Source organism: Orycteropus afer, unplaced genomic scaffold (assembly GCF_000298275.1).
Source record: "Orycteropus afer afer isolate SDZICR_OR568_19922 unplaced genomic scaffold, OryAfe1.0 scaffold00101, whole genome shotgun sequence".
NCBI lineage: Eukaryota > Metazoa > Chordata > Mammalia > Tubulidentata > Orycteropodidae > Orycteropus > Orycteropus afer.
In genome coordinates this window covers 7,612,038-7,625,848 of record NW_006921688.1, presented here as the reverse complement: position 1 = coordinate 7,625,848, position 13,811 = coordinate 7,612,038, and the positions used below count along the sequence as shown (strand labels likewise).

At 41.2% G+C, this 13,811-nt stretch overlaps 1 protein-coding gene across 1 annotated transcript in view; it reads right to left on the bottom strand.

Moving 5' to 3' along the window:
• ESR1 (estrogen receptor 1) overlaps positions 1-13,811 on the bottom strand; it is a 426,028-nt gene that overhangs the window by 355,827 nt on the left and 56,390 nt on the right. Inside the window, exons 2-3 of the mRNA XM_007943212.2 lie at positions 9,076-9,272; positions 3,736-3,751 (exon numbers count right to left, since the gene is read on the bottom strand). Coding sequence (XP_007941403.1) covers positions 3,736-3,751; positions 9,076-9,272 — 213 coding nt within the window. The remainder of the gene's footprint in view (positions 1-3,735; positions 3,752-9,075; positions 9,273-13,811) is intronic.

Here is a 13,811-nt window from a genome sequence, read left to right as displayed (position 1 = left end):
GGCAAATTTAACAAAGGAAAAGAGGGAGAGAATACAAATAACACGAATAAGAAATGAAATGGGTGACATCACAACAGAACCAACTGAAATAAGAATTACATAATGGCTCATATGTGTGCCCAGGAAAACACTCCTCCCCCTCAGCCTCACTAATCTTATTTCTCTGTTGCACAACATACACATTGCCACAAGATGGACAGCATAAAATAGGGGTAGAAATATTGGAAAGGACAGGTGAACTCTGGGTCAGAAAAGGAGTCAATGGACTCTCACAGTATGGACAATCTGCAAAGAAAAAAACATACACCTCGGTCTTGTTTGAACATCATGCAAATGCTTCCATTTGTTCTACGGTTCACTATTTGTACCCCTTAATGTGTTGGAGTCAGCATGTTCTCTTTTAAATTGTAAGCTCCCAGAGAGTAGCATTAGGTCCTGTTGAGTTCATTTGTAATTTTCCAATTTACAAGGTACTTGAATTTGAATGTACACTTTTGGTGATAAGGGTGTTTCTTACAAGATTTTGGTAAGATCCAGGGAACATTTATAATATGAGAATGAAGAGGAAGTTTTCTGAGTTCCTGCTCTGTTACTAATGTATAACCTTCAGGAAGTATTTAAACTGTTCTTTTCACCAAGTTTCTCTAAAATTAATTGAGGAAACTGACTCAAACCCCCACCCCTGTACAGTATGCAGAGTGCTGATTCCGTCCCCTTGGCTGTTGGATAAGTCCACCTGGACATCCAGCTCTCAACTCAAACTCAGCATGGTGGGGGTTAAACTAATGAGCCTGGCTCCTGATGTTCCCACTCAATTGATGCTATCATCCTCTCTCTCTCTGTTTCAATCTCTTTAACTCTGTTCTCTCCTGTATACCCCACATTTAATCATCTTAAACTACTACAGATTCTTTAGAATATTTCTCATTCTTTTACCCTTTTCCCATTTAAAAAATGCCAAAAGTCCAGATTTTTAGCATATCTGAGCTATTCGAATATCAGTCAACTTAGTCTTCCTGCTTCCAGTCTCTCCTCTGTACTCTCTGATGTGTCTCTGGAACATGAATCTTCATAAAAGGCTGTTTCCATCATATCTCTCCTTTTATCATATCTCTCCCATGACTCCAAAAAGTTTATGGCTCTGGGTTGTCAAAAGCCCACAGTCTGATCCCAACCTCGCTTTTACTCCTTTATTTAGTCACTGAGTGACTGCCATGTGCAAAGTCTTGATTAGGGCCTTACTTCTTAGGAGCTCAAGTTGGTAAGGGAGAGGTTGTGGTGGTGGTTTTTGAGTGCCATTGAGTTGACTCCAATGCATAGCGACCCTATGTACAACAGAACAAACACTGCCCTGTCATGCACCATCCTCACAATTCTTGTTGTTGCAGCCACTATGTTGATTCATCTAGTTGAGGGTCTTCCACTTTTTTGCTAACCCTCCACTTTACCAAGCATAATATCCTTCTCCAGGCTATGGTCCCTTCTGACAACATGACCAAAGTAGGTGACACGAAGTCTGGCCATTCTCACTTCCAAGGAACATTCTGACTGCACTTCTTCTGGGACAGATTTGTTCATTCTTCTGTCAGTCCATGGTACTTTCAGTATTCTTCACCAACACCATAATTCAAAGGCATCAACCTTTCTACTGTCTTCCTTATTCATTGCCCAGCTCTCACATGCATATGAGGTGACTGAAAATACCATGGCTTGGGTTAGGTGCACAAAGATGTTAAAGTGGCATCTTTGCTTTTTAACACTTTAAAGATTTACCCACTGCAATATGACATCTGATTTCTTGACTGCTGCTTCCCTGAGTGTTGATTGTGAATCCATGTGAAATGAAATCCCTGACAATTTCAATCTCTTCTCCATTTATTGTGACATTGCTTATGGGTCCAGTTGTGAGGATTTTTGTTTTCTTTATGTTGAGGTGTAATCCATACTGAAGACTGTAGTCTTTGATCTTCATCAGTAAATGCTTCAAGTCATCTTCATTTTCAGCAAGCAAGATTGTGTCATGTGCATATCGTAGGTTGCTAATGAGTCTTCCTCCAATCCTGATGCCATGTTCTTCTTCATATAGGCCAGCTTCTTGGATTATGTGCTCAGCATACAGACTGAATAATTATGGTGAAATGATACAACCCTGACACACCTTTCCTGATTTTAAACTATGCAGTATCCATTTCTTCTGTTCAAATGACAGCCTCTTAGTCTATGCAGAGGTTCCTCATGAGCACAATTAAGTGTTCTAGAATTCTCATTCTTTGCAATTTTATCCATTATTTGCTATGATCCACACAGTCAAACAGTTTCTTTGGTATTCATAAGGTTTTCCCTGGCCAAGTCTTTGAGAAGTGGGTGACCTCTTCCTTCTTCCTAGTCTGTCTCAGTCTATAAGCTGGGCTGTTACCTGTGCACCAGGTGCATTTCACTGGGTTTTAAACACCAGAGGCTCAGCCTCAAAACTCACTTCTACATGTCACCACAGTAGGACAAACCGACAGACAAGTTTGTCTTGCTGTTAGAGAACTCTCGTATCACCCCCACCTCAAGAGGGGAGTGTGTCAGGGTTGTATCCTTTCTCCACACTTATTCAATCTATATCCTGAGCAAATAATCCGAGAAGCTGGACTATATGAAGAAAAACGTGGTATCAGGATTGGAGGAAGAATCATTAACAACCTGAGATATGCAGATGATACAACTTTGCTTGCTGAAAGTGAGGATGACTTAAGGCACCTACTGATGAAGGTTGACGAATACAGTCTGCAGTACGGATTACATCTCAATATAAAGAAAACAAAAATCCTCACAACTGGATCAACGAGCAGCATCACAATAAATGAAGAGAAGATTAAGGTTGTCAAAGAATTCACGTTGCGTGGTTCTACAATCGATGCCAATGGAAGCAGCAGTCAGGACATTAGACGACGTGTAGCATTGGGAAAGTCAACTGCAAAGGAACTGTTTCAAGTGCTGAGGAGCAAGGATATCTCCTTGAGGACTAAGGTGCACCTGACACAAGCCATGATATTTCCAATTGCCTCATATGCATGTGAGAGCTGGACAATGAATAAGGAAGACCGAAGAAAAGTTGATGCTTTTGAGTTGTGGTGCTGATGAAGAATGCTGAAAGTACCGTGGACTGCTAAAAGAACTAATAGATCTGTCCTGGAGGAAGTGCAGCCAGAATGCTCCTTGGAAGCAAGAATGGCCAGACTTCGTCTCACCTATTTTGGTCATGTTGTCAGAAGGGACCATTCCCTGGAGAAGGATGTCATGCTTGGTAGGGTGGAGGGTCGATGAAAGAGGGGGAGGCCTTCAACGAGATGGATTGACATGGTGGCTGTGATGATGAGCTCAAGTATAGCAGGGATTGTGGGGCTGGCACGGGATTGGGCAGTATTTTGTTCTGCTGTGCATGGGGTCGCTATGAGTCGGAAACAACTCAATGGCACTTCACAACAACAACAACACACAGTCAAATGCCTTTACTTAATCAATAAAACATCTTTCTGATATTCTTTACTTTCAGCCAAGATTCATCTGATGTGAGCAATGATATCCTTCATTCCACATTCTCCTCTGAATCCAGCTTAAATTTCTGGAAGTTACCTCTCAACATATTGCTACAACCTTTCTTGAATTATCTTCAGCAAAATTTTACTTGTGTGTGATATTAATGATATTATTCAATAATTTCCACATTCTGTTGGATCACCTTTCTTTGGGCATAAATGGGTATCTCTTTCAGTCAGTTGGCCAGATAATTGTCTTCAAAATTCTTGGCATAGATGAGTAGGGGAGAGTTAGGTCATATATATACAAATATATGCCATATATGGTAACGAGACCCAAGTAACATGGAGGTCCACAGGAGAGAGAACTTCTGCTTTTCATCAGAGAAGTTTTAATTATACCATCTTTGACCAGGATAAGAATATTTACAGGTAAATATGGAGAACAATTTCAAGCAAAGAAATGGAATGGACAGATTAGAGGAATAGCAATTAATCTAGCATCTATTTCAGAGGTAGAAATAGTGATGTTCAAAGACTTGGAAGACAGACTAGCAAAAGACTGTAGAAAACCCTGAACAGTAATCTGAAGAGCATTCCTCAAACCAGGGAAGTCATTAAAGGATTAACATACTGACACAATTTGTGACTTCCTTTGAGAGGACAAATACAGTAGCAGTGAGCAAAATGGCTTTGGCAAAGGAAAATCAAATGAGGAGAACAGCTTGGGTGAGATGAAGGCAAAACAAAAATTAGATGAGTGAAGTGATGCTGGTGAAGGGTAACAGGGCTAGCTGCAGGTAATGGGATTGGATGGATATCCATTGAAGAGCTAGACACAGTAGAGCTCCATGACTGTTGTGATGGGAATGTCAGGAGGAACTGCAAAGTGAAGACACAAAAATAACCAGCTGTGAGGTTCTTGGTAGGGATGTTGAGGAAATGGTGATGGTAATGATGGTAACAGGAGTCAAGAAGAGGAATGTCAGCTGTTGGAGACACATAGGTGTCACAAAGAAGCAAGTCTGGTACAAGAACTAAAGTTGGAAGTCATTTACATAGTTGTGACAAGTTAGCTTTTAGACATGTAGGAGATTGCCCAGAAACCTGGGAGGAGAGAAAGACAAGGAAGAGAAAGAGACACAGGTTGCAGACTCTGGGTAATGCCTACTTTTAGACAGTTCAGGACTGAACATAAGGAGGCAGAGGACAATAAACTCTCTGTTCTCTCGAGGCTGATTTACTTCCTATCCACTGAGCATATACAAACATAAAAACAAACTCACTGCCATCGAGTTGGATCTGACTCATAGTGACCCCTCCTTGCGTTTCCGAGGTGGTATCTCTACAGAAGTAGATTGCCCAACCTTCCTTCCGAGGAGTGGCTGGTGGGTTTGAACCACCAGCCTTCTGGTTAGCAGTGAAATGCCTTGGGCACTACACTATTCCACATGTCTGGAATCACCTTCCAAACTCCTCACAGCCTATAAAAATCCTCCATTTCTTTTCAAGCCTATATCAAGTATACCACTTCTAATAATGCATCTCTTGCCAGCCTAACCTGATGGAATTTCTTCCTTCTCTGAGCTCCTCTAGCAGTTACTATCTACCATTCTTTTGACCTCTCGCCATACTCTACTATTTATCAGAATAGTGTACAACACTGTTACAGGAACTTGAGACACAACAACACACACAATAGGGAATAAATCAGCTCTTACTTCACGTTCATCAAAGTTTGGGTGAGAAAGGGAGAAGGCCATACTTGGTGCAGACAGACAATAACCAACCAAATGAATAAAATAGAGTAAATTCACAAAGGTTAAAAGGCCTTTAAAAATAAATAAAAACTCTAAAAACCTTACTGTCATTGAGTCGATTAGACTCATAGTGACCCCTCCTTGGGTTTTCCAGGTGGTATCACTATGGAAGTAGGTTGCCCAGTCTTCCTTCTGAGGAGTGGCTGGTGGGTTTGAACCACCAACCTTCTGGTTAGCAGTCAAATGCCTTAGGCACTGTGCCACCACAGCTCCCTTCAAAACAAATAAGATGGGGTAATGGAATATTTTGGAAAAAATCCTGACAGTAGACTTCTGAAAAATCAGCTAATGAAAATCCTATGGAGCACAGCTAAACTCTGAGATACGTGACTTGGCCATGAATTGCAATCTACCTGATGTCAACTTGTTTGCTTTAGTTTTAATGGAGTATTAAATATATATATATAATAGGGACAGTGGCTTGCAGAGTTAGTTTTGGTAGCATAATCAGGGAAATCTTCTCTGAGAAAGTGACATGGGCAGAGAGCTGAGTGATAAAAAGCCAGCCCAGTAAAGATCTGAATGTAAGTAAAGGGGCGGAGGGAATCACTTATGCTGTGGTCTTGAAGAAGGAACATGTTTGGTATGTCAAGAGGAAAAGGAGACGGCCAATATTTATGGATTGCAGTGAATATGGGAAGGTAAACTGAAATAAGAAACTGGAGTTTACTCTCAGTGCAGTAACGGATTCAAGCAGAAGACTGTATGATCTGATTAATATGTCTAAAAGATCACTACTGCTTTGTTTGCATGGAGGCTAGACTATAGAGAAGTATGTAGATAGAAAAACCAAATATTTAGTATTTTTGTGTGCATAGATTGCTAAGATGTCAATCCCAGGCTTAATCTATGAAAGAAGCCCAGAGAACAAATAATTGGTGATGAAGAGAGAAGGCTACATGCCTCCCATTCTCTGATCACTCTGCTGACCTTTTCCTGGCATGAATGCACATGGAGAGTCCAGTAAGGCCAGAGGGTAGAGACGTCTCATTGGATGTGAAAACTAAACCATCTCAGATGAACAAAGATAAGTTCCTAGGCCTGAAAGAACTAAGATCTCTTTTAATAGATTCTACAAAGGAGATGCAGCCAACCGAATAGGCCTGAGGTTCTTTTGGAAGTTAAGTGTCTGCTTAACCCATGCAGCTCGCACAGGAGCTATCCAGGGTGCTGGACTGCCTCACCCTAAAGCTTCCTAAGGCCTGGAGGGTGGATCTGGCTGTTGGTTAGTTATCTGTGTTGGACCTACAACTCCCCCAGCATTGTACCTTAACCAGACTCCACCCCTGATACCTTGTCCTATGGTCTTATCTAACTTCTAAGCCAACATACCCTGGGTCATGATTGTCTAACATGGAGCATCTTCTACTTAAGCCGCATAGACTACAGAGTGGAAATGTATCTAGTGGTGTGTAGATAGGTTTGGGCCTCCAATGTGCCTCATAACTGTTTGAAATAATAATAAAAGGAGGGCCAGTGATCTCAGTGGTCCTGCTTCTATAACCAAACCCAGAGTCTTGTCTAAAACAGATCTTAATGAACACTGCTTCTCCATTCCCAACGATTAATAAATTCACAGCATTTCCAACTTTACCCACTCCCTTCAATTTTGTCCTTGACTTCTCTTTTAAAAAATACGTTTAACTGGAGGCCATTACTCAATTCTTGAGTAATCAAGTTTGTACAGTGAGTAGTGGATGAAAATTTGTATGCTTTCAAATCCAGCACTTTACCTCTTCAACTAAAACACTTAGAGCACTAGACTTTCTGATGGATACTCATTTCTAACACTCTTCTTAAGGAACAAGAAAAACAGGGAGAGCTGCAGCATCTTCAGAACTTTCCACCTACATGTCAAACCCTTCACTCTCCTTAAATGTGTTTGAGGGGTAGTGTGGTTTATAAAGAGCCACAGAAGTTCAGTAAAACTTTTTAGTTCCAAGTTATCAAGACAATAATGAGAACATGTGACTAGAAACCCTTACATTTGTTCTGTTATTCGCCTTTTATATGCACAAACAAATCAAATACATGGAAATTCTGTTAATGTACAAAGGATATGAATGTCTTTGTTTTAACACCGTCTAAGACTAAATATTAGCATCTACCTGTCACTTTGTCATACGTGGTGGCTTGACTGTTGTTTTGATGCTGCAAGCTAGCCACTGGTATGTCAAATACCAGCAGGGTCACCCATGGTGGACAGGTTTCAGCAGAGCTTCCAGATGAAGACAGACTGGAAGAAAGGCCTGGATATCTACTTCTGAAAATCAGTTGATTAAAGCTCTACGCATCACAAGAGACGCTGTCTGATAGGGGGCTGGAAGATGAGCCCTCTGTATTGGAAGGCAGTACACAATGGTGGCAACAATGGACACAAACATACCAACAATCATAAGGATAATGCAGGACTGGGTTTGTTTCATGGGGTGGCTCTGAATTGGAGTTGACTCAGTGAAAACTAATGACAACAAAGTCCAAATGAGTAAGGCCCAGCAATGCCTTTCTTTAAGCTACTGGCAAATTAATCTTGCTTATTTTTATTCACAGAACTCCCCACACTCTAGTTTACCTCCTGGTCATCACAGATGCTCATCCATATGACTGAACACTCATCTCCTCCTTCTTTGCCTTGCTCACTTGGCTCATCCTCTAGGCCTAATTTTAAGTCCAGAACCTTATCTGAGAGACTCATCCCTTACCAGGTCTGGGTGAGATTCAGACTCCTAAGACCTTGCCCTTACCCCCAGGTGTTCTACAGTCACACCTGTTACCCAGCAGTTGAATTGCTAGTTTATTCATTCATCTATCCCACCATATCACAAGCTCTATATGGGTACAGACTCAGCCTTTCTTTTCATTGCATCTCCAGGGCCTTGTATAGTGCTTCAATTAATAGAGGTATTCAAAGAATATATAGAAGAATTACTGAACTTTAAGATTTTTCAGGTTCTTCTCTAACTCTAAAAGTTAAGAAATCTGCTTTGTTCTAGACTTCTTTTAGGACTTTGGACTCAATATTCTTTTCATTTAAGAGACCTTCTATAAGTGACTTCACACCTTGAGTGGAGAAAATTGTTAGTGGCCTCAGCTGGGTTGGAGTTTGGATTCCACCATGAAGCATCTCAGAAGAAAAGCCCAGTAAGTTACTTCCAAAAACACAGCTACTGGAAATCCTATGGATTTGGGGGGAAACAAACAAACAAACCACGGAGCACGATTCTACTCTGACCCACAGGGAACCACCATGATTCAGAATCAATGCCGTGACAACTGGTTTGTTTTTGGTATTTCTTGCACACAATGATGCAAGACATTTCTGAAACCATGTAGAAATTGTATTTTTGTATGGAACAATTGCAATAAAATCATATAACTTGTGTATACAAGATGGAGCTAAGAGATACATGTTTTAATTACCAAAGAGTAAGCAGAACTTTTACAAAATATTTCAAATTGACATAGTTTCCTCAGAGACCCAGCCCCTGAAATCCTCCCCTTGTGGAGTTGTTCAGAACTATTTGCATTTTGCCAAATAAAGGAAGCAGAATTAGTCCACCTGAGCTTCCCTGCTATCTGTCAACTCCTTCTGAGATCCTGTCTCTTCTCCATTTTTCCACTAAAAGTATTAGTGGATCTACCAGGTTTATACAAATGGTTGATCCTGTCTTCCTTCCTCAGCTCCTTCTGCTCTTAGAATTGAAAAATGGAATAAGTTGTTTTCAACACACTATTACCTTGAATGCTTCTTTTGAAGAAGGCCTTACAGCCTTCACAGGACCAGACTCCATAATGGTAGCCTGAGGCATAGTCATTGCACACTGCACAGTAGCGAGTCTCCTTGGTAGATTCCATGGCCATGTTTCCCTTGTCACCAGTACTAGCCAATCTCTCTCTGCCACCCTGGCGCCGGGTATCTGAATTTGGCCTGGGGGGAAAAGTGTAAGGGGGAAAAAAAAAACAGTGAATCCATTAACAATCAAAAAGCAAAACATGCACTCTCCTCTAAAGAATAAAAGGCTTTGGAGATGGGGCAAGTCCACTTTATTCTGACATTTTGAAATAATGAATCATAATGTAAGCTAATCTTTCATTACCTCTTGCCGTCTGTTGCAACAAAAGGTGTTTGTCTGTTATATTAACCTTGAGGGGAAATTGTTTATTGCAAACTTGCTTTTAAAATGGACTCCCTACACCAGAATATATTAGCCAGAATGTATTCAATTACAAAATAAAATGAGCTAGTTTCTAACAGATTTATTCATTTTCTCAGGGATTAACAATTAATTCAGCACCCTCAGAGGCTACAGCTTATTCCAACTCTAGACCATGTTACTTTAGGAGATACAGACAAAGTATAAAACAGCTGAGCATCTGAAACTCAAATGAACTGATGAACAATGGAGAGCAAGTGTCAGAAAATAACAATTCAAATTGCTATGCCCTTGTTACAGGTGACCCTGGATATCAGTTTTTATCACTTTATAACTGGAGGATGCAATTCTTCAATACCCAATACTCCTTTTTACAAGCACACAAAATGAAAAGCTCAGAGGGGCACAGATGGCTACACCAACCTTTGAAGAATTAATGCAGGAAGCCTATCCCAAAAAGGCAATTGAGAATGAACAGTCGGAAAGTTCTGGAAGAACCAAGAGAATGGGAAGTTAAAAGCTTAAGCAAGTAGAAAGCCTGAAAAAGGAAAGAGTGATTGATAGTGCCCAAAGACAAAATGAAATGAGCTAGTTTCTAATTGTTGTTGTTGTTAGGTGCCGTCAAGTCATTTCCTATTCATGGTGACCCCACGCACAGCAGAACGAGACACTGCCCAATTCGAGCCAGCTGCATGATCCTTGCTATACTTGAGCCCATTGTCGCACCCACCATGTCAATCTATCTCGTTGAAAGGCTTCCCCTCTTTCGTCGACCCTCCACCTTACCATGTATGACATCCTTCTCTAGGAAATGGTCCCCTCTGACAACATGACCAAAGTAGGTAAGACAAAGTCTGGTCATCTTCACTTCCAAGGAACATCTCAGCTGCCCTTCTTCCAGGACAGATCTGTTAGTTCTTTTGGCAGTCCATGGTACCTTCAGCATTCTTCGCCAGCACCACAACTCAAAAGCATCAACTCTTCTTCAGTCTTCCTTATTCACTGTCCAGCTCTCACATGCATATGAGGCAATTGGAAATATCATGGCCTGTATCAGGCGCACCTTAGTCCTCAAGGAGACATCTAGGAGTTTCTAATAGACTTACTCATCTCCTCAGGGATACACATTGGCTGATAAAGTAAAGTTGGATTTTGCAAAGAGAACACATAGCAAAGAGTTCCAGAAGAGAGGAATAGACACAGCCAAAATTCAGAAGAGTGAATGGAGATGAAAATGAGAGAAGGCTGTTCATTTGAGAAGTTGGATAAGAAGGGGGAAAGAAAGAAAGAGGGTGGTAGCTTTAAAAAGACTGTAAAGAGAAAGGGAGATTAACAGAATGGGAGAAAGCCTGAGAAGGCCTCATTCAGACTGGAGGGAACAAGCCTAGAGAGAGAATGGTTGGTGATACAGAGAGGGGAAAAAAAAGGGGGGGTGGGTAACTAATAAACCAAAGACAAGAAGAAGACTAGATCAGTTGGGATTAAAATCACAAAAGAAACAACACTGATGAAGAAACCTTGAAGAGTGAAGGAGCTACGAAAAGAACTAGATAAGATGCTTGTTTTACCTCATATAGGATCAGAAAGGCTGCTGATCCAGGCTTTGCTAGGCACATGCATCCAAAGAGGTGTAAGTGAATTAGGGGTAGATCCTTAGAGCCTAGCACAGTGCCTGGTATGTAATTGGCACTCAATAATCTATTTATTAAACTAATGGAGAGAGAGTTCCAGATTGTAAAGCAAGAGAGCTAGAAAGTTATTGGTCAGATAGATGGACTGTAGGATCCTATGGTATTTTACAAAAGTAAATAGATAATTCTATATAAGATGAGATATAGGAATTTGGTTGGCATAGCTGTTAAGCCCTCAGCTGCTAACCAAAAGCTCGATGGTTCAAATCTACCAGCTGGCTCCATAGAAGAAAGATGTGGCAGTCTGCTTCCATAAAGATTAAAACTTCCTGCTGTTGAGTCAATTCAAACTCCTAGTGACCCTACAGGACAGCACAGAACTGCCCCATAGGGTTTTCAAAGCTGTCAAACTTCACAGAAGCAGATTAAGACATCTTTCCCCCACAGAGTGGCTGGGAGGTTCAAATCACTGACCTTTGGATTAGCAGTCAAGTGCTCAAGTTCTGCACCACCGGCCTGCTCCTATAGCGACTACACTGAGATCTCTCTGGATGTTAAACAGAGCTGCCAGGCTTTCCTGTGAAGGAAGCTCATGCTTCAGGCTTCACTTTCCCAACCAAATACCAGGCCACACTGACTCACTGCTCCTCCCTTTCACAAGCCCAGTCTTTTCCTTTTAGCTCAAGTGTTACAATCCATCCCTTGTCACTCACAAATATTGCCCACAATTCATTTTGTTGTGGTGGTTCTCAAACTACATTTGCCATAAAATCCACAAAATATTGGCTCCTTGAGGACCTCTCCTGCTGTAGTGCCTAAGACATTTGACTGCTAATCAGAAGGCTGGTGGTTCAAACCCACCATCCACTCCTCAGAAGGAAGATGGGGCAATCTACTTCCGTAGTGATAATGCCTCGGAAACCCAAGGAGGGGTCGCTATGAGTCAACATTAACTCAATAGCAATGAGTTTGGTTTGGTTTGGTTTGGGTTGAGTAGAGCTGCCTTTGCCAAATTTTTCCATTCAAAATGATTTAGCTCTTAGGTTGGCAGCCTCAAAAAGGACTTCTTATTTTTCAATGATCCTTAGAAAGCACGGACCTGTGGTTTTCAATTCCAGTTCATATTCTGCTATCCATCTCTTTCCATTTCATCACCATGCGGTTGAACTCACCCCCATCAACCTCAAATCATTTTACTGCTTGTTTATTAAAGTCTTAGGCATGACTCAAGTAAGTAGGAAGAAGCTGTGAATACTTAACTATAGAAGTTTAGTGCCTTGGGGGTGAGCAGTGTCCAGCAAACATGAAATTGATAGATTCAATATCTTATAAACCATATGCCTTTGAGTTGATTACAACTCATGGTGACCTCCAGTGTGTCAGAGCACAACTGTGCTCCATAGTTTTCAATGGCTGAGTTTTCAGAGGTGGCTTCTCAGGCCATTTTTCCAAAGTGCCTCGGAGTGGACTCAAACCACCAATGTTTTGGCTCTCAGCCAAAAACATTAACTGTCTGCACTACCAGGGTCACAGTATCTTATAACCAACACCAAACCAACCCCACAGCATCAAGTCAATTCCAATTCATAATACAGGTCAAAATCTGCTGCTGAATCCACTCAGATGCTCCAACTCTAATGTCTTTAACTATCAGAGGGTTAGGGTTCATGAGTCCACAGGGCCTGGAAATAATTTTACTGCTGCCTCTGATATGCCCTCACAATGATCCAGAAACACCAAACCAACTGCCATTGAGTCAACTCCAACTCAGCGACCCTATAGGACAGAGTAGAACTGCCTCCACGGGGTTTCCAAGCCTGTAAATCTTTACAGAAACAAACTGCCTCATCTTTCTCCCATGGAGCAGCTGGTGGGTTCAAACTCCTGACCTTTGGGTTAGCAGCCAAATGCTTAACCACTGCAGCACCAAGTCTCCTCAGTGTCTTACAACCCTTATTATTTATTGCAGCCCCAGTACTAGCTCAGTTGTAATAGGTCTGTTACATGAATGAATAGTATATGCCTAGGCAAAACTCCATGTTGTCACATATCCTACCACAGATTTCTCCATAATAAAATACTGCAATTTTAATGTCACCTTTACCATGAATTCCTCCTACCAGTCACTTCTAGTTTCACAAACTCAAGGTCACTTCTCCTTGCTCTGAAATCTATCACAGCTTCTTCTGTTCTTCTCTGTCTGGTCCTCACTACATTGTTCCTTCAGTTGTCCTTTCTTATGGCCATTGCTAAGTCTTGTGTTTTATTCATTGGAATCCCAAGTGCTTAGAGCACACTGCCTCACTCAGCATAGGGATTCAGTATTGACACCAAATAAATGAATCATGACTGAACCAATAAAGAAGTAATCTGCACAATACAAATGGAATATTGCTCATAAAATAATGGTAAGAGATGTTATATGAAATGCCCATTTTCTCCAGATCTAGCAGAGATGTATGCTGTCACCCCAATGCCTTTCTTTCCTTTACTTACCCTCCATAAAACAACTTTGTGGGAGGATATCAAGAACATTATCCATGAAGAAAGAAAGAGATGACTAAAAAGATGAGAAAAGAAGAGAAGACCAAAATGGATGACAGAAGAGACTATGAAACTTGCCCTTGAGTGGAGAGTAGCTAAAGCAAATAGAAGAAATGACAAGATAAAAGAGCTGAACAG